The following is a 21662-nucleotide window of genomic DNA, read 5'->3' on the forward strand; positions in this document are numbered from 1 at the left end:
GTGCACCGCGGTGTGCCGCGAGCGCCATCTTGGGCGGCTTCCCGCCCGGCCCGGCCGGCGCTCCCCGCCTCGTCCTCTGGAACCGGCGCCCCTGCGCCCATCACGCGGCCCCCCCTGAGCCCTGCTGCGGATTCGTGGAACGGCGACACCACACTGCTCACCCGGAGTGGCGGACGGCTAGGAGGATCGCGGAGGTGCCACTCACATTGCACTGGTTGTCCCGGGGCCGGAGCGGTGCCCACAAGGCCTGAGGATCGATCTGCGGCCAGCAGAAGGAGAGACCGGCGGACGCGGCTGGGGACTCTGGGACGGTATGTCCGGCGGGAGGCCCAGGAAGGACCGCACCATTAAGGATCTCTTCACCCCCCCTACCGTGGGGAAGCGGAATGGCCCCGCGGGGTCGAAACCCCGAGGAGACGCGGACACACAGACGGTGGCCTCGTCGCCCCCTGGGGGAGCGGATCCCGAGGCTCCAGTCACGCGGTCCTTTCTGGAGTCCCTGTTCACTGGGCTGAGGGAGGACATCCACGCCCTAAAGAAGGAGCTCCAGGACGAGATCAAAGAGGTCCGCCGCGACACCGATGCCATAGGGGAGAGAGTGGCAGACCTGGAAACGAAGAGCGACACACGGGACGCCGAAATAGAGGCCCTAAGGCAGGAGCTGGCCCGCATCCATGACCAGCAGGTGGATCTCCAGACGCATGCCGAGGATCTGGAGAACCGCTCCCGGCGGCATAATATCAGGATCCGAGGAGTGAAAATGGCCCCGGACACGGAGGACCTCTTTCGGTTCACACAGGGTCTCTTCAACCACGTCTTGGGCCGACAGGCGGACGCCCCCCTGCGACTAGACAGGGCCCATCGGACGGGCCCGCCGAGGGCCGACGCAACGCACCCACCGGACATCCTGGTGTGCGTGCAGGACTTCAGGACAAAAGAGGAGATCCTGAGCAAGGCACGCCGCATGGAGAGAATCACCTTTGGCGACCATTCCCCGGCGCTTTACCAGGACCTGGCTGCACTTACCCTAGAGAAACGGCGCACCTTTCGGCCAGTAACGGCGGAACTGAGACAGCGCAACATTTCCTACAGCTGGGGGCACCCCTTCCGCCTGGTGTTTCGGCTCGGCAATGTCCTCCATCAGCCACGCACCCTCAGAGACGCCTGCCGCGTGCTGGGCCTGGAGGAGCCGGTGGTCGACGATGGGTCATCGGGAGAAAAGACTTCTAACGAGGCTGGCCCAGGCCGCTGGCAGCAGCAACGACGCAGACGCAGGCCGAGACGCCCCGCGGCAACTGAGATAGAAGAGGGGCAGAGGGCTGCGGTGGAGACGGTGGCGCAGGGCCTGGCGCCGGCAAACAATGGCTGACCGCTGGGAGAGCGACGCACTGGTTCCACAAGCCATGGTTGGTTCGGGCTAATCTAGTCCGGCGGCGGGGGCGCGTGCAGAGCGCTCCTTGGTCTTCCCTGATGGTGACTCTGTCTCTTCGTCTGTGGCGGAGTGCTTCGAGCGGGCCGACCTGCTTGCGACGCCACCACTGCCCCCATTCTACGGACTTACCTTACCACGGGTCCAGCGGCCATGAGCCTGGACCTGGGACAATGTTGGACCACATTTCTTTGCCAGTTGGGGAGGAGGGTTGGGTAGGGGGGCGGGCACGGGGAGTTGGATGGGAAGCGTTTGCACCGGGGGAGGGGGGGACCCAGGTGGGGAGGTTGCTCCAGTTGCTCCGGTTGAGCGGGGACTTGGGGGGGCAGTTGGGGCTGGCGGGGTCTTGGGGAGAGAGGGGGGAGGGGCGGGGGGGTTCTCCTTGTCCAGAGGGTTCGGTCGCCAAGAGGTGCTCTGACGCGGCCCCTAGCGCAGTGTCTTTCACGACCCGCGGGCCCACAGTCACGGCCGCCGGGCAGGCTTGGCTTTACTCGTACGATCCCAGATATGCCACGACACCTCATAGTGCTTACGCTTAATGTGCGGGGTCTCAACAGTCCGAACAAACGCAGGGCGATATTATCCTATCTCGAGCGCTCCAAGGCGGATATCTGCCTTCTCCAGGAAACACACCTTGTGCACAGCGACCAGCATAGACTCAAATCCCGCGCGTTCCCCTGGCAGTTCTTTTCCTCTTCCCCGAAGAAGTCTGCAGGGGTGGCGATCCTGGTGGCTAAGTCCTTTGAGGGGAAAGTCCTCCAGAAAGAGGCCGAAGTTAGAGGGCGGCTCCTACTCTATAGCTTCCAAATCGCGGGCCACACCTTGCTTGTGGGCTCTGTTTATGGCCCGAACGAGGGTCAGGAAAAGTTCCTGCATACAGCTCTAGAGACCGTTACAGCCACCACACACACTTACTTGCTGCTGGGGGGGGACCTCAACATAGTCTTTCATAACACGGCGGATCGCTCGGGTCAGAGATCCGGTCAAGTAGGGGCACTCACGGCGGCGGGTCACGCGCACCTGACAGACCTGGGCCTCATCGACCTTTGGCGGCACGCGCACCCCCAAACTACGGCCTACACGTATTACTCGGCTGCGCATAAGACGTATGCGAGGCTACACTATTTTCTGGGCTCCTCGCAGCTGGCGTTACAAGTGGAGAGCGTGGAGATACTGCCAGCCGCGCTCTCGGACCACTCCCCGGTGGTGGCGACGCTTCGGGTGGGAGCCATGCCAGCTCCACAACGGCACTGGAGGCTGCGGGACGGTCTCTTACAGCTGCCTGACACCCAGGCCCGACTCACGACAGCGATTAACCGTTTTCTGGAGCACAACGCCAATGATGACACCACCAAAGCTACCCAGTGGGCAGCCCTCAAAGCGGTCCTGCGCGGGGAAATCATTTCCATCGCCACGGCCAACAACAAGGAGAGGGAGCTGAAACGTGCCGAGCTCTCCCAGCGCGTGGCGGAATTGGAACAGATGCACCAACGCACAGGGGCAGCCAGAGCATGGCGTCAACTGTGCGCCGAGCGGAAAATGCTAGGTGCCTTGGACCAAGATGTGGCGGAATACGCCGCTATGCGCCTCAAACACGTCTACTATACCGGGGGCGACCGCTGCGGGAGACTGCTGGCAAGTAGGCTTCGGGCGCAAACCCAGAGGCAACAAGTGCGCTCTCTCCAGTTGCCCAACGGCGACCTGGTCACAGAGAACGCAGCGATTGCGACGGCCTTTGGCAATTTCTATGCGGCGCTCTACGACGCGGATCACCTAGACCCTGACGCCGGCCCAGCCTATTTGCGGGGCGCGGAACTCCCCACCCTTACCCAGGCCCAAGCGGACTTTCTGGAGCGGCCCATAGGCCTGGAAGAGGTCATCTCGGCCATTGCCCGCCTCAAGGTCGGGAAATCCCCGGGACCCGACGGCTATACTGCGGCATTTTACAAGACCTTTTGCCAGCAGCTTGCCCCCCTCTTGCGCGACCTGTTTAACACGTTTGACACGCCCGGCGCCATACATCCGGACCTGCTGGAGGAGTCTATCTCTGTTATTCCCAAACCGGGCCGTGATCCGGCAGTTTGCGGCTCCTACAGACCCATATCGCTACTGAACGTAGACCTGAAGCTCTACACTGGCATACTAGCGAGCCGCATCGCCCCATATATGCAACAACTGATAGACCCCGACCAAGCGGGCTTTATCCCCCAACGGCAGACCAGCGACAACACCAAGCGGGTGCTGCACCTCATTGAGGCCGGATCGCGCACTAAACCCGGCTGCATGCTGCTCACCATTGATGCGGAGAAGGCCTTCGACAGAGTACACTGGCCATACCTCGACCAGGCCCTCCGTCACTTCGGCTTTGGAGAGAAACTCCGCCACCGCATCTTCAACTGCTACCGCCGGCCCAACGCCGCGGTAAGAGTGAACGGTCATACCTCCCCGAGGTTCGACATTGGCAGAGGCACGCGCCAAGGCTGCCCGCTGTCGCCGCTCCTATTCGCATTGTACATGGAGCCGATGGCCCAGAGGGTGCGGCAACATGCTCTCATTTCAGGTATTAAATTTGGGGCCGACACGCATAAGATCAGCCTGTACGCCGACGACGTCTTGCTGTCCCTCACTGACCCGATGCGATCCCTGTGTGCTCTCTTTGTGGAGCTCCACACCTTCGCCCTGGCCTCGGGCTTCAAAATCAACGAAGCCAAATCTGAGGCCTTGAACATCTCACTGAGCCCGGATGTGGTGGCCGAGATTAAATCGGAATTCCAAATCCAATGGTCGGACGCAACCGTCCCGTACCTGGGCGTTCGCCTGGCTCCTACTGTCCGAGGCACTGCGCGGGTCAATTACGAGGCCCTCACCCGCAAACTCCGGGAGCAGCTCCGGCGTTGGAAACCACTTACGCTGTCATGGCTAGGAAGAATTGCCGCAGTCAAAATGACACTGCTGCCGCAGATTCTGTACCTGTTCCAGACGCTCCCCCTGAACCCCCCGGCGGGTTGGCTCCAACAAACTCAATCGGAATTGTCACGGTTCATCTGGAACGGCCGGCGACCCAGGTTCAAGCATACTCTCGCCACCCTACCCCCGCGAACGGAGGGGTCGGCGTGCCAGACCTTACTCTGTACTTCCAGGCGGCACAGCTGCGCACCTTTGTGGAATGGTTCCAGCTGGAGTCCGGTAAGCACTGGCTCTTCCTGGACCAGGCAGTGGCCGGCCGTACCCTCCAAGGCGTGCCCTTCATTCCGCGTCGACACCGTCCCCCTAACTTGTACGCCTCTGAAATCACCAGCACCGCCCTGCGAGTGTGGGATAGAGTAGCCGTGGCCAAGGGGCTGACCACCTTCCCCTCACCCATGACTCCCATCTTTGAGAATCCAGACTTCACACCGGGCTTGGACACCGGCACGTTCACGACGTGGCGGACGACACCCTGTCGCGCGGCAGGACACATGTTCGATATCAAGGGCATCCTGCCGTTGCAGCAGGTCAAGGCGGATTACGGCGTGGCCGAATCGGAACGCTTGCAATACCTACAGGTGCGCCACTGGGTGCTCCATCCCTCGATCCAGCCCGGAGCCCAACGGCACCTCACGCCTTACGAACGATGGCTGCTGACACGCACCTCGGATAAGAAGTTGATATCGGACCTCTATCAGCAGCTGCTCCTCACGCAGGCACACACTTACAATGCGGGCCAGGTCCGGTGGGAGAGGGATCTGGGGAGGCAGCTCACTAGGAAGGAATGGGAGGGGGTGTACCATAGAGCCAGACACTCGGCGCACCACACTGGCCTTACCGAGACATTGACTAAGGTAGCAACATACTGGTACCACACCCCTGAGAGACTACACCACTGGGATGCCCGAGTCAGTGACAGATGCTGGAGGGGATGTGGGGAACTAGGGACACTGGAACACCTGCTGTGGAGCTGTAAGGCGCTGCGCCCCTATTGGGACCCTATCCTGGATCTTATAGATGCACATCTGGACACACAACTGCCGCGCTTCCCAGCGTACATTCTACTAGGCCTCCCAAACGCACTCATGTACCCTCTGAAATCCTGGCGCGGGCGCCTGATTGCGCTTGGGGCTGCGGTCCAAAACATTGTGGCACACTGGAGGGCGACCCAGGCTCCGCAACAACTGGGGTGGCTTCACCGACTATGGGCGATCCTGGGAATGGAGAAACTATCGCTGGCAGCATCAGGGAGGGGGGCGGACTTTGCGGAACTCTGGCGGCCATTCCTCGCCTTGCTTACCGGGGAGTTTCGGGAGGTGAGCTGCCCACGCTACCTGCGTCTGCTACGCTTGGCGGAAACACCTCTCCCGGACCCCAAAACACACACCCGTAAGCGCACAGGCCCCACGCGCGTGGCGTCCACTGACTGTTGAGGGTGGTTCGCGACCTTTAGCTGGATTCCGGACATGGACAAGGAGAAGGGAGGGCTGGGGTGAAGTGGGTGGTGGGGTTGTTTACAGTTCTTTGTTTCTCGTGTTTTCTTACAATGCACTAGCACTGACCAGCTTGCACCGTTGTAGCACCTCTTAAGACGCGGCCGGCCCATTGGGTTGTAGGCGGCTTGCTGTGTTAATAAGATGACGTACCCGCTGGCCCTATGTGGGGTATCCGCGGGGTCGCTGACCTCGGCCTCCCTAGAGTGGTGGCGGCCCCTACAGATGTCGCTGAGGTGCATTTTTTGCCTATGCTCAATAAAATATTTAATACATAAAGTCGTTTCTACAACGAAGGGCTTCTCTTGTGGCTGTTTGTAAATCAGAAACAATGCACTTATATAGAGTTGCGATGGAGATCCTTGGAACAGTATAGATTAATAGTTAGTGTTGTAGATCGGGCCTCTATGCATTTTCATAGGGTTGTATGATGGGAATGCTGCCTGTACAGGCTCAGGAGACCACTTTTTAAAGAGCACTTGCCTTTGTCTGCTGTGTGCTGCTAGGTAAAAGACTATAGATTTGGGGAAAATGTGACTCGACAACTGTTACAAGTTAGTTTTCCAGTTAAAGGAGCTCAAAAGTACAGATCTTAGGAAGCACTGTTTTTTAATACCAAATAAACCCACTTAAAAATGCACACTAAGTTTCCAGTTGGAGACTATTTCCTCTCCAATTCTTTGTCTTTAACCCTTTCGATGCTGATGACGAGCTCAGCTCGTCATGATGCACGGGTGAGCTGTGCTGATGACGAGCTGAGCTCGTCATGAACAATGGGAATAATCCAAAGTCAGCACAGGAGGGGAAAACACCTAGCAGCCAAGGTGTTAAAGTAATCCCTGCTGCAGCTTCAGGTCAAAGAATCTTTATCTACTTGCTATTGTGAAACTGGCCAATACAGCTTCTTTTCCAGGTGTTGAGTAATGCTGACCAGGTAAAGTGCTTCTCCACATCCAAAGTCCTTCATTTAACTGTTCCACTCCTGTTGGGACCCCGTAACACTCTCAGAGCCATATCTTCATTTTTTATTGTTAATGTAAATCATTGGACAACAGTATGTGGTCCAGTTATTGCAACAATTGCTCAGAAAAGTCGTTACTTGCAGGTTGGTTATTACTTTAACTATTTTCATTATATTTTTCACTTCCTGACAGTGTACCTTATTGCTTCTCATAGAAAATTGTTTTTTGTCCGCGTAGCAGCCATTGCGCTTGTTGGTGAAAATGTAGAGATTTAAAACTTATATATATATTTTTTTTATGAAAAGCTTAATTAATACTTCTTTGCATATTGAAAGAGAAAGGGGCATTTAAGATAATTGTCTTGGTTCAGTGGATATTTTTAATGTGCTAATAATGCCACTCTTTATTTTGAAGGTCATTGGTTGCCCTTTCGCTTATTCTTGCCATGCTTCTCTTCAAACCTGCTCCCATTTACATCTTGGATGAAGTGGATGCTGCTCTCGATCTCTCCCATACGCAAAACATCGGACAAATGCTTAGGACACATTTTCGGCATTCACAGGTATGGTAACTGAAAAAATTGCCAAAAGGGTAATTTTGAAAATTGATCTATCTCTGATCTGTTTATTTCATGTCTATTTTCACACTTCATTTGTTGATTGTCCTTTTTTCAGTAGTGATCTTCAAATAGTAATTGCAGTCTTGGTAGGTTTTAGACCCTGGTGCAACATATAGCATTTTTTCGAGCATCTGTGTACCAATTGGAGCATATCGAGGAGCATACAATGTTGCTGCCATTGTAATGAGGAGTCTGACAACATGTTATCACCTCAACCATTGTTAAAGTTCAAGCAGCAACAAGCTTGAGTTGAACAAGTTACTTACCTTTGATAACGTGTTTACTGGTAGAGACTCTATCTAAGCAGAGATTCCTCACCTTAGGACAGTTGTTCCCAACGTTTTTCGACCCCTGGCTCCCTTGAGCTGTTGGCCGTTGGCAGTGGCTGTGAGAAAATGCCATCTTTCTTGTATTGGTAACTGCTGATGTACTTTGACTAAGTTTGCCCTGGGCTCCTGCCAACCAGGTGCCCAGGGCCTGTGTTCCGTCCCTAAAACTGTATTTAACCTAAAACCCAATTGGCACCTCTGGGCACCTATCAGCCCCTAGTAAATGGTACCCAGGGCCTGGTGACCAGAGAAGACCCCTAAGGGCTGCAGCACTTATTGTGCCACCCTTAGGGGCCCTGTACCCTGACACCCACACACTGCCTTCGCAGACTGAGTGTCCAAGTACAGAACTAAACAAAGAGTTGACATGGCACACATTCCTGTGTGCCATGCCCACAGAACCCACTGCCCTGGCATACTTCAGTCACCCATCTAGCTGGGTGCCCTATGCCAGTGGTGTGGGCACAGGTGCATGAGCCTTGTGCCCCTACAGTACCCAGAGCCATTCCTGGGCACTGTAAGTGCAGTGATGCCATTAAGAGTATATAGGTTGTCGTTACGAACTCCACAGAACCATAATGGCTACATTGAAGACTGACAAGTTTGGTACCAAACTTCTCAGCACATTAAACCTTCATTGATGCCAGTGTGGGATTTATTGTAAAATGCACCAGAGGGCATCTTAGAGATGCCCCCTGAAAACCTAACCTACAATCCACGTCTGGTCTGAGTGGCTGCAGAGGCTGCCACACAGCAGACATGTTGCTGGACCCCTGGGTGGAGAGCCCCCCTCTCTCCTACGTCTGCAACAATGCACATACTGGGCGAGGTGCTAGGTCTCCTCCCCCAGGATGGACAGGGGGAAGCTTCAAAGACATGCTGCCTCTGTGAGCTTCTCCAGAACATTTGCTGTGCTCAGCAACTGTCCCCCACCAGTTCTAACCCCCACTCGGGCGGGAAGACTGGCGGGAAATCCTACATCAGGAAGGGGGGTGTGCCAGCCTGTGCCAACCCCACCCCTGAGGTGGGAGAGGCAAGGTGAAGCACAACCCCGGGCTCCGGCCATCTTGAAGATGGGGAGCCCTGCCCAATCACAGCTAGGCTCCTGCCCCCCTCCCACAGGACAGGGACCTATTGGTCCCTGTCCTTGCCCTACCTGTAACACCCCTAAATTTAGTATTTAGAGCATCCTTCTTCAGATCCCGATAAGAAAAGAAAAAAGATCAAGAAGACGACCCGCCGTGCAGCTGCTAATAGGACGACACCAACTGACTAGGCCCCAGCCCTACCGGTCTGTCGATCCTGGAACCTGCTCCTGCCTAAACCCAGTGATTCCTGCAGACAGCAACAGTGGGACACCCGGAGGACCTGCCTGCCTTGACCCTCTTAAAGACTGGGACTCCCATAAGCCGAGCCTCTGCTCAACAACCATACCCCTGGTACCAGCCAGGAAGCTCCAGACCAACCCACTCTGCACCCGCCGAGCCCGGCCTTTGCCCGAGTGTTTCAAGACCACGAGGATGTCCCCCCGGCGACTGGGACCCGAAGTCCAGTGCCCAAAGACCCTCCTCGACGAACCAGACGCCGCCTGCAGCCTCAGAACTAGGGACCCCTCCCCCCATATCGCGACCAGCCGAGGGGTAAGATTTCCCGACGGTAATGACACCCTGGTGCCCTGCGACTGTGTGCCTTCCTTTGGGGTACCTACCTCTGCTCCAAGATCCCAACTTACCTCTCGAAGTGGTGGTCGCACCTGAAGAATCCCCGTCCCCGAGCCTGCAGTCTTTGTTCCCTTTTTACCTTTCTCGTTGAATAACATTGAGCGCCCGAAGGTTCAAAAGCACCCTGCACCCAGCCGCCCGTGCGCCTCTGGCCGTGCACCCTGTGTCTTAACCTACTTCCCCATTTGCCCTGAGCAAGTAACCAGTAGCCCAGCTCTCACAGCCGCGTGGCCTGCCAGCCAGCAGCCACCAACCGAAGACCCCTGCCTCTCATTGGCTAACATTGGGCCTAACTACCTCTGCACACAGCTGCCCCTGTGGGTGTACCAACTGTACCTACCTGATCCTGGGGGACCCCTGAGTCTATGCCCAGAATCTTAACTTCACCAGTCAAGTACTTACCTGGAAACCAATAACTCACTTTCCTGCCATAGGACAACATTGACTGGTTTGACTCGAAAAATCTTTTAAGAGTGAAGTTTTGAAACTCTGAAATATTCGTATAAAATCATCAGAGTAACGAATTTTGAAATACTCTCCTGGAATCAGGAGACGAGCCAGTACTGTACCGTTCAGCCCAGTACTGACCTGCACAAGTAATTTTAACCTTACTTACCTATAACTGAATTTTCTCCCATATGAAACCATTGACTGCTTTCTGAAAATTCTTCTTCTTTTGAAAATTACAAATATTCCTTAAAAATCGTACTAACTACTGAAACGTAATTGCTTACCTGTCTTGGGTAGAGTCCCCAGTGCTGGACCTAGGAGCCCAGTACTGGATTACAAAAGTAGCAAGAACCTACTTTACCTGTGACTTGAATTTCCTGCCATAGGATAACATTGCCAGTTTTTCATTGGAAAGTTTCTAAGTGTCAACTTTTAAAATACCTTTTTATTCCTTAAAAATCATTGCAATAACTAAAACGTTTTTACTAAACTGTTTTCAGCTTAGACCCCAAGACTGAATCTAGGATCCAGTCCTGGGATTACAAAAGTAATCTATAAAGTAATCAATTGCATTTATGTGGAAAAACCCATTGAGCTCAATGTCAATTGTGTTACCTTATATAGCGCACGTATCACCCAAAGGCATCAAGGCGCTTGCCTTGGGAACCCGTCCTGGCTTTTTCCCTGTGAGATAACCCCTACTGGGCATCCCCAAGGTGAAAGCCAGGCATCCCGCAGCGGGTGGGCCGCCGTAGTGGAGATTAAGCAAGCTATTGCCCAGAGTTGCAGCGTGGGACCCCATGATTAGAGTAGGCACTGAGGCGAGAATTATCGAGTCCGTGGAACATTTTTGGGCTCAGGACCCTGCCGCGTCGGGAATTGAACCCTGGTCCCGGGCCAGACCTCTGCATCAGGGTCTGCCGCTCTAATCAGTGAGCCACACTGCTCCACTAATCAGTGAGCCACACTCCTCCACTATTGTGTTTACAAAGTTTATTGCCTTTCTGCAAAGTATTCATCTGAGATCACTCATATTGAGAAAAGTATATTTTGATACCTGTTGGTTCTAAAAATAAAACTATATCTTTTGATATAAAAACAATTGGCCTGGTGTTCAGTCCTTGATTGTGGGAAACCTTTTGCTGACTTGAGTGTGCAACAAATGCTTTACAGTGTCCTTTGGTACTGCCTTACTGCTCGACCAAGCTACCACTTTAGAGAGTAATGTCACACCTGGCTTTAACCTCTGTTATACCTCTGGGGATTGTGGACTCTATACACACTGTACCTTACTTTGGTTCAGTATATATAGAGCCAATTTCCCACTCTGGCTCCCTAGTATGTTACTTTTTTTTTTTGCAAGTAGGGGGATGTAAGCTCAGCCTCAGGGGTACTTTCATTTTTCTCCCTGAAAATAATTGGGATGAAGCCGATGAAGGTATTAAAATCATGGAGTCTGTGAAAGTCTGTCAATGGTAGGCTATGATGTGCGTGACAGGTCGCGGTAAGACCTTTTAAGTAGTACTTGCATGTAGTCATTTGACTCACAAATGAGTTTTGAAGAACTATTGCTTTTACTCCAGACTTTGCTTGTATGTGTGCATGCGTGCGTGGTGCTCTGTCACTAACATATGTTGAACTATGCAACAAACTGTATTGTTTGCAAAGATGGGGGAAATATGGCGTCCCGGCTGAATAGTGTGCTGATGCAGATTGTATATCTGAAAGAGACACGTTAGTGATAGATTCCTTACCTTAGAATATCCCCAGGCGTCAGACTGGATCCGGAAATTTTTGCGTAGCAATACCCCTGCGCGCTGGTAGGCGTCGTCTGCGGCTCCGCGTCCGTCGTCGGCGTCGTGAGCGCCGGGATGACGTCATCGGAGTATATAGACGGCGCCCATGCGCGCTGACGTCAGTTCTTCTTTTTTCCGCGCCAGCTAGCGCAGATCCGGAAGAAGCTCTACCCCCAGTCACTTGTTGACTGAAAACTTTTTGATCTTTTGATCCTCTACTTAGTCGATTCTCGACTATCGGTGCCAGGGATGCCCGGGTTCAAGCCTTGCTCGAAGTGCGGCCGACTCATGTCGGTCACGGACCCCCATCGCCGGTGCCTGAAGTGCTTAGGCCTCGACCACGACGATCGAACCTGTGACGACTGCCGGGCCCTGACGTCGAAGGCTAGGCGGGAGCGGTCCCGCAAGCGTCTCGAGCTGAGGCAGTCGGCCCCGCGCCGCTCCAGGTCCCGGTCCCGGTCCCACGGGAGGTCGAGGGACAGGTCGCGAGGTCGGAGTCATCGACGCTCCGGGAGTGGTCACCGATCGTCTGGATCCAAGTCCTCAGGTAAGAGGCATGAGAGGTCGGAGCGACACCATCGGTCCTCCGACCCGCCCCGTCGCTCGCTCGATGCGACCGGGGATTCGGGCGACACCGCCCACGCGGCTCCGCGGGAGTCGCAAGCGTCGCCGCCTGCCCCACACCTTCGGGTCCCTGGGCACGGCGCGTCGCAGGAGGAGGTCGAGAGGTACCTCATGGCCATGAGGGCCCTCCCTCCTCAGTCGGTTCCCGTGGCGCCTTCGGGCCGATCGGCTCCGTCTGGAGGTCCTTCCGGGTCGGGCGCTTCGGCCCCGACGACGTCGGGTGCTTCGGCCCCGGCGCCGCTGGCGACTTCGGTCCCGGCGCCGCGCGACCTCGCTGGATCCGGCTCCGGATCCGGGACCTCGCCGGTCGACCTTACGACCTCACCGGCGCCGTCCCTTCAGGTGTCGTCCCCGGCAGCCGTAGTGGTTGCCGACCCCAATGCTTCCTACGGTCCGCCTCAGGCGTCGGAGGGGCGCCGCTGGGCGCCGATTCCGTCGGAGAATTCTATCTCCACGAGGAGGCCCTGGCTGTTGATCCTGGTCTCCAGGAGCTGGGTGACGAGGAGCAGTGGGAGGGGTCCGAGGACCCTCTGGCACGTGATTGCCAGTCTCATCAGGACTGGACATATGAGCTTGGGGAGGCCAGTGGTATTGACACATCGCCAGACACTGGATTTACGTCGCCCCCGACTGTGGCTTCGGAGGCGGGTTCTGCTTACAGTGTAGTGTTGACGAAGGCAGCTAAGGCCCTACACCTTGAGCTCCCCGTCGCGGCCGTGAGGACTAATCTCCTCACTGAGGTACTCAAACAGCAGTCCGGCTCCGCGGAGCCCCTTCTGCCGTTCAATGAGGCCTTGTGTGACGTTCTGCTGGGCACTTGGTCCAAGCCCGCCACAGGTCCCCCTGTGGATAGGAACGTGGCCAGACGCTACCGCCCGGCACCGGGCGACCCTTGCTTTTTGTCCACCCACCCCACCCCCGAGAGCCTGGTCATCCAGGCCTCCAACTCCCAGTCCGCATTCCCGTCGGCCCCGCCCGACAGGGAATCCAAGAGATTTGAGCAGTTCGGGAAGAAGGTCTTCTCGTCTGTGAGCCTAGGGCTCCGGTCAGTGAACACCAACTGTCTCTTGGGCCGCTACACCCACACTCTGTGGGACACGGTTGCGGAGGTGCTGCCACAATGCTCTGAGGAGGTCAGGGCTAAACTCAGCCAAACCCTGGCGGACGGCCGAGATGCGGCACGCTTTTCCATCCGGTGTGGGCTGGATACCACGGACTCACTGGGCAGGGCGATGGCAACGACGGTGGCGGTTCGACGCCACGCCTGGTTGAGGTCCGCCAATTTCTCGGCCGATGTCCAGGCCACTCTCCTGGACATGCCGTTTGATGGCCGTCGCCTCTTCGGCGACAAGGCAGACCATGCGCTGGAACGTTTTAAGGACTCCAGGGCCACGGCCAAGTCCTTGGGCCTTGCGGCCCCACGCCAGCAATCGGGTGCCTTTCGCTCCTTTCGTGGCCACGGAAGGGGCGCCCCACCACGGACCGTCAGCCACGTGCCGCAGAATGTTCAGCAACGCGGTGGCGGCCGTGGGAACCGCCGTGGCGGTGGTCGGGGCCAGCGGCGAGGCCAGTCCACACCTCCCTCAGCAGCCCCCGCCTCAAAACCTTCCTAGTCCGAGTTTTCAGGCCCATGTGACGCCTGTGGGAGGCAGGGTTCGCCATCACCTCTCCCACTGGCATACAGTCACTTCGGACAGGTGGGTGCTGCAAATTGTCCGAAGGGGTTTCTCCCTCCCCTTCGAGTCTTCCCCTCCATCCATGCCACCTCAATGCCACCGTGTGTCGGGGGATCACTTGCGACTTCTGCAAGAGGAAGTTTCGGCCCTCTTGGCCAAGAGGGCCATCGAGAGCGTTCCTGGGCCAGAAGTAGGACGTGGCTGTTACTCCCACTACTTTCTGGTACCCAAGAAGGGCAAAGGGGGCCTACGCCCTATCTTGGATCTGCGGAACGTCAACGGCTTCCTCCGTACGGAGAAGTTCAAGATGCTCACTTTGGCTCAGGTCCTGGCTGCCCTGGACCCAGGAGACTGGATGGTAGCGTTGGACTTGCAGGACGCCTATTTCCACATCCCCGTCCTGCCGGCCCACCGGCGTTACCTGCGGTTCACGGTAGGCCACGAGCACTTTCAGTTTACCGTGCTCCCCTTCGGCCTTACCAGCGCCCCACGGGTGTTCACGAAGGTGATGGCGGTGGTCGCAGCCCATCTGCGCAGGCAAGGGGTGTCAGTCTTCCCCTACCTCGACGACTGGTTGTTGAAGGCGGGCTCGCCCCAGACAGTCGTCAGCCACCTCCAGACTACGGCCGACCTCCTGCACTTGCTGGGGTTCTCCATCAATGTGCCGAAGTCACACCTGTGTCCCTCTCAGAAGCTCCTTTTCATCGGAGCGGTTCTCGACTCGGCGCAGTTTCGGGTTTACCCACCCGAGCAGCGGGTTCGGGATATTCAGGCTCTGATTCCTATCTTCGGGCCGTTATCCCGGGTCTCGGTCAGGTTGACGCTGCGGCTTCTGGGACTGATGGCCTCCTGCATCCTTCTGGTGCGTCACGCCAGGTGGCGGATGCGGGCTCTGCAGTGGGACCTGAAGTTTCAGTGGGCCCAGCATCAGGGCAACCTGTCCGATCATGTCCTGATCTCGGAGGGCACTGCGAAACAACTGCAGTGGTGGCTCACGGACCGCGACTGGGTCAGTGGCAGACCCCTCTCTCTACCCCAGCCGGAGCACGTAGTTGTGACGGACGCGTCCCTCCAGGGCTGGGGAGGCCACATGGGAGAGGCGGAGATCAGAGGCCTCTGGTCTCCGGCGGAGTCCCGGCTCCACATCAACCTTCTGGAGCTGCGGGCGATTCGTCTTGCACTGAAGGCATTCCTCCCCTCTGTCAGGGGGAGCGTGGTGCAAGTGTTCACCGACAACACCACCGCCATGTGGTACTGCAACAAACAGGGCGGTGTGGGGTCGTGGACCCTTTGCCAGGAGGCTCTGCGCCTCTGGCAGTGGCTGGAACATCAGGGCGTGACTCTGGTGGTTCAACACCTGGCAGGATCTCTGAATGCCAGGGCGGACGAACTCAGCCGCCGGTGCATGATGGATCACGAATGGCGTCTGAACTCGGACGTGGCGCAAGGTCTCTTTCGACAGTGGGGAGAGCCTTGGTTAGATCTATTCGCCACAGAAGAGAACGCGCAATGTCAGCAGTTCTGCGCGTTGGAGTTTCCAAGGCGGCACTCGCTCGGAGACGCTTTTCGTCGCGAGTGGAGCTGCGGCCTGTTGTACGCCTTTCCGCCTATACCACTTCTGCCCAGAGTGCTGAAGAAGATCAGGCGCGACCGGGCCCAAGTTATCCTTGTGGCTCCGGACTGGGCTCGAAGATACTGGTATCCCGAGCTACTCAGCATGTCAGTCGATCCCCCGATTCGTCTGCCTCTTCGGGAGGACCTTCTGTCGCAGCAGCAGGGGGCGGTCCTGCACCCGAACCTGTCCAGTCTCCACCTACAAGCTTGGAGATTGAGCGGCGGCAGTTGAGGCCATTTGACTTGCCTCCCGAAGTCTGTGACATCATTCTGGCAGCCAGGCGTCCCTCCACAAAGTCGGTATACGCCTGCCGGTGGAATAGGTTTGTGGCATGGTGCACAGCAAAGGCTGTGGATCCCCTCTCTGCACCCCTTTCGGAAGTGCTGCTCTTTCTTCTTTCCCTTGCCCAGCAGGGCTCTGCTCTGGGCACTCTTAAAGGGTACCTTTCTGCTCTTTCTGCCTTCTTGAGGCTACCAGATCAGCCTTCCTTGTTCAAGTCCCCTATAGTGAGTAGATTTCTGAAGGGCATCACACACATGTTCCCTCCTGTTCCCTTCGTGATGCCCCAGTGGGACTTGAACCTTGTTCTCACCTATCTGATGTGTGCTCCCTTTGAGCCACTTCATAACTGTCCTCTTCGTCTCCTTACGCTGAAGACGGCCTTCCTGGTTGCCATCACCTCTGCCAGGAGGGTGAGTGAGCTCCAGGCTCTTTCTTCTTCTCCGCCTTTCCTGTCTGTTCATCCTGATAAGGTGGTGTTGCGTACACGACCTTCCTTTCTGCCCAAGGTTGTCACGGCCTTCCACATCGGGCAGTCCATCACCTTGCCCACCTTCTTTCCGCCTCCGCATCCCTCGAAGGAGGAAGAGAGGCTCCACCGTCTGGATCCAAAACGTGCGCTCTCCTACTACCTGGACCGCACTCGCCAATTCCGGGTGGATGACCAACTCTTCGTTGGTTACGTGGGCGCGAAGAAGGGAAAGGCTGTACACAAGAGTACCATCTCCAGGTGGATCATCTTGTGCATCCAAGCATGCTACTCTATGGCGAGGAAGGAGCCCCCGGCTGGATTGCGGGCTCACTCCACTCGGGCCACGGCAACGACAACTGCCCTGGGCCGCGGTGTCCCCCTACAGGACATCTGTCAGGCAGCCACGTGGGCCTCGCTCCACACGTTCGCAAGACACTACTGCCTGGACAGTCAAGTCCGGAGGGATGGCTTCTTTGGCCGTTCCGTCCTCCAGGACTTTCTGGTGTGATATTGGTTCGCAGACCCACCACCGGGGTTGGTATTGCTGGGGTATCTATTCTAAGGTAAGGAATCTATCACTAACGTGTCTCTTTCAGATGCACAAGTTACTACTTGTGTAACGATATATCTGTAAGAGACATTAGTTAGTGATAGATTCCTTACCGCCCTCCCATCCTCCCCGTTCTGCGAACTGATATTTAGGGTTAAGGTCATCCCCTTTCAGGGCCCTAGTTTCAATGGCACCAGTGTTAGTTCTATCATGGCTCTGCGTATCTGGCGCGGAAAAGCTGTGTTATCAGAACTGACGTCAGCGCGCATGGGCGCCGTCTATATACTCCGATGACGTCATCCCGGCGCTCACGACGCCGACGACGGACGCGGAGCCGCAGACGACGCCTACCAGCGCGCAGGGGTATTGCTACGCAAAAATTTCCGGATCCAGTCTGACGCCTGGGGATATTCTAAGGTAAGGAATCTATCACTAACTAATGTCTCTTACAGATATATCGTTACACAAGTAGTAACTTGTGCGATAAGGCATGTGAAATTTTGGAAGAATGGAATGTAGTGGTGGTAATCACAAAAGGGATCAAATTGGAGGTGTCATGCAAATCCTACAGATAAATATCAGTCTTTACTAGTGTGGCTTTCTTGCGTACTAGTAAGACTGCCAGCAGGAGCACTGATACTAGAACCACAGCTAGGAACGACAATATTGCCTAAAACTATCCACGACCTTGCCACCCTCTTCTCACACTTTGAGGCCATTAGGTGAGCTAGCTACAATTAAAGAAGTCACTTCTGCTGCTTTCCAGAGTAGCAGGTGAAATCAGAATGTAGGAGTAGCACATGAAAACAGACCACAGAAACAAACTTTACAAAAGCAGATTACAAAACACACTACCAAAATAACCATTTTATGTTAACATCTCCCACAAAAATGAATCCTTGCACCTCAAATGCATGTTGATTTTTCAGAGAACCAGGTTTACGTACGGCCCAGATTTTGGAAGAATTTATTTGGAAGACATTGCAAAAGAGATTTGAACAGATTACATTTTCACATGGGGCAAACACTGGTCTTTGCAGCCGTGCCTCACTTTGGAAAGATTGGTGTCCATAAAATAGGTTTCTGGAACATTCAGCATGCTGCGTGGAAGCGGGGGTCCAACTAAACATCTGTTTATCTATTGAGGAATGCATGCAAGCGGATACATAACAGTATGTGGCATCTGACCACAAAAGCAGGAAAAAGCAAAAAGCATCCGCGTTTTGAATGGTTTGTGCTTGAGTTATTTAATTGCCGAAACTTCATAGAATTCTCGGCTCACAAAAATACAGGTCAAGAGTGCACTGTTGTACACTGAAGGCTTCCGTTTCCAATGTGTGTGCTTGGTGCACGGCGCCCCTGGCTACTTTTCACGGCGCACTGGGGTGCTACGGCGCACAGATTGGGAACCACTGCCTTAGGAAATTCCCCAGGCGTCCAACTGGATCCGTAAAATCTTGAGCAGTACCTCTGTGTGCTGGTAGGTGTTGTTTGGCTTGTCTGCCTGAATAGCTGTCACCCTGGCGGGCAGACATCAGTTTCTTTTTTACTATTTCCACACACAAACAGAGCTATGTAAAAACCAATGCATATTGATGATCAGCATGCAGTTTCTAAGAGGATCTTTTGGGTTAGAGCCCATTTCGCAGAACTGGGAGGGTCGGTGAGGAAACTCTGGTTAGATATTCTCTACTGGAAAAAGCGGTGCCTAAGGCAAGTAACTTGTTCTTCTGATAGACTTTTAACTGCAGATTCCTCACCTTAGAATAGATACCTCCCTGATGGTAGGACTATGAACTAGCTATACCTTAAAGTCCTGGAGGACCGACTGGGCAAAGTGCCTAGGTCTACGACCTAGCTTCCGATCAGTAGTGCTTTGTGAACGCCCTCAGGGGGTTGCTTTTTCGCCAATGTGTAGCAGATTTTTAAGCTGGGTACAATCCACTAGGAGATGGTCAGTTTAGGCACGATTTTGCCCTTCGATCTGGTTAACCCAATGAAGAGTTGGTCAGTCACCCAATGGTCTTCGATGCAATCAATATAGGAGAGAGCTCTCCAAACGATGGAGTCTCTCCCCCTTTGTAGAATGAGGCAGAGTGTAGAAAGCAGGTAGAATGTTGCTCTAGCTGACATTGAGAAGGGAGTGACCACCTTCAGTAGGAAAGAGTAATGTGTTCGGAGGACTAGTTTGTCTGAGGAGAAATTGGTGTATGGAGGGTGGACTGACAGCCTGGAACAGTGAGCTCCTCCTCGCTGACGTGTTGGCCATCAGGAAAACAGCTTTTATGGTCAAGAGCCGCAGAGGGCAGCTTTGGAGGGGCTCAAATGGAGAACCTATCAGGGGACTTATTATGCAATTTTGCACATTTTCCTTGTTAGCGCCAGGTGCACCTTTGAAAAGATGCTTTTGGTGCGAACCAGGAGAGTGCACCGTATTACATTGAATGCACTGCCCCCAGGGCAGCTGCGAACTCGTGCTGTCCTAGGAACAGCGCATTCAAGTAAAATGTAGAGTGGTTGCTTCAAAGCCGCTCCGTGTTTCACTGTGCAGGCTGCAACCCGCCTGCACTTTCAAGGGGGATTAAAGATGCCTTGCAGGCAGGTGCAGTAAGTGACTGCACCCGCCTGCAAGGGGATGCCCTGGTGGGTCCATAGGACCCCTTTCAAAAGGGCTGCTATCAGGGGGCCCACTGACAGTTTCTATGTCTCTGCATCTGCTTCTTTAATCCGGCGCGGGCGCAGTGGCAAATAAATTCCCTCATTTGCATGGGGCAACGTCCCATGCAAATGAGGGAACAACATCTGGTGACTGCGCCAGCGCTACATGTGGGCCAGCACAATCTGTATGACAGCGAGGGCTGCACAACTGCCTGTGCCCTTTTCTGTAATACCAAAGTGCCCCGGGGATGCTAAAAGCAGGTGCACATGTCCGTTTTGCCCCTGGGGCACTTAATATAATACAGCCCCTAGTAGATAAGAATTAAATGAAGGATCATTGGTGCATAACAAAGGGGGCAGGCAGAAACCGTTGTTGCATGCCCTTCAAAAAAAAAAAAAAAGTCCAAACCGGTGATTTAAATAGGGAGTGTTGATCTGGCATCCGCAGAAAAGCCGAGATGGCTGATAAGCAACCCGTAGCAGTTATCAGGGCAAGGCCTTGCCATGAAGGTGATTCGGATGTAGAACCCAGCCCTGTTGCTGCAACAGGAGTTCCTCCCAAAGGGGCAGCTAGACTGGAGGAGCGATGCCCAGGAGTTCTTTTTTTAAAAAAAATAATTTATTTATTGATTTTTCAACAAGCAATGTTGATACATTCCAACCAGCCAGTCCTATACAAATCATCAAAATAAGCAATTAGTCATAGTTGCTTTTCGGTACATATTTGCTTTTAGCAGACTTCTCCGCACCTCCCCCCTCCCAAATATCTAACAGGATGTAAAATTTGCATTCTCATGCACACATACTATATCAATGCTGCTACAGAGGGTTGCAATACTACACATACGTGACCCCGATAAAACGGCAGTACAACCACCCACCCAACCAACTCTCCAAATGCAGCCTCCCCTGTCCACTGTGGCCGCACATGAATGAGGTATATACATACATCAGACCTACAAGGAGCTCTGTGAACTTCCCACCACCAGCTCTTCAACTGCCATTTTGAATCCTAGCATTCCAAGCGATGAACGGCTCCCAAATGTTTTGTGGTCTAGAGGTGGGTGGCAACAATTCCCAAAAAGTAGTGTTATGTGTGTCCATATGCAATGTCCCTAACCCAGTCATTAAAGGAGGGCAAGCACCTTCTACCCAAGTGCATTGCGGCCTGGCGTTTCGCAAACTGGAGAAGGAGAGCATGTAGCTTATGTAGCCTGGGTGGGGTGTCTTTTACATATCCTAATATACAGAGGATGGGGGACGGCTCTAGCGACACCCCCAACATACTGTTTATGGACCCAAAAACCTTCACCCAGAAGCTTGCAAGTCTGGGACAGTGCCACGCCACGTGCAGAAAAGTGTCCGGGCATAGCCACATCTCCAGCAGATGCTGTCAGCTCGGAGGCCCATCCGATGCAGACTGACCGGCGTTCTATAGTATCTATGCAGATAATTAAAGTGAATCGGCCATAGCTTATAATTCAGAGAAAGCTCCAAGAGCTGCCCACAGCAATAGTCCCATCGCGCATCTGTCAGCTGTGGATCAAGCTCTTCATTCCAGTACTTAAGAGAGGGTGGTATTAATATCGGGCAGTGTCTTGCTTGCGAGTATAGAGACGTGTGACAAGCTTACGTGAGGACGGGAACTTTAGCACATTTTCTAGCGCATGTAATGTCGGCTGCGCCTTCAGGAAGTCCTCCCCGAGTGAGCGGCACGCAGTGCGAATTCTATGATATAAAAAAAGTTCAGTGAATGGCACCACTTGACCCTCAGATGCCTGGGTGGGAGGTGGGGGGGGGGGGGGGGGGCGGGGGGGGGGGGGTCAGAATTCGTTTTCTGGATATAAGTCCTCAAATGTTTGGAGCTTAATTTTCTGGGCAAGTGACTTACTCATAGTATCCCGTATGCAGGGCATCATGGGATTCTGTGAGAGGGGAATAGAGGGGGCAAATAGCAGTGGGGCTCCCGGCCTCTTACGCAACGCATGACCCGCACAAGGTCCCAGCAGAGTCTATATCGCC

General features: G+C 54.6%; 1 protein-coding gene across 1 annotated transcript in view; it reads left to right on the forward strand.

Moving 5' to 3' along the window:
* The window catches only part of SMC2 (structural maintenance of chromosomes 2), a 380518-nt gene that overhangs the window by 339071 nt on the left and 19785 nt on the right, over positions 1-21662 (forward strand). The window contains exon 24 of the mRNA XM_086962048.1: positions 7266-7413. Coding sequence (XP_086818174.1) covers positions 7266-7413 — 148 coding nt within the window. The remainder of the gene's footprint in view (positions 1-7265; positions 7414-21662) is intronic.

Source organism: Lissotriton vulgaris, chromosome 3_1 (assembly GCF_964263255.1).
Source record: "Lissotriton vulgaris chromosome 3_1, aLisVul1.2, whole genome shotgun sequence".
Taxonomy (NCBI): domain Eukaryota; kingdom Metazoa; phylum Chordata; class Amphibia; order Caudata; family Salamandridae; genus Lissotriton; species Lissotriton vulgaris.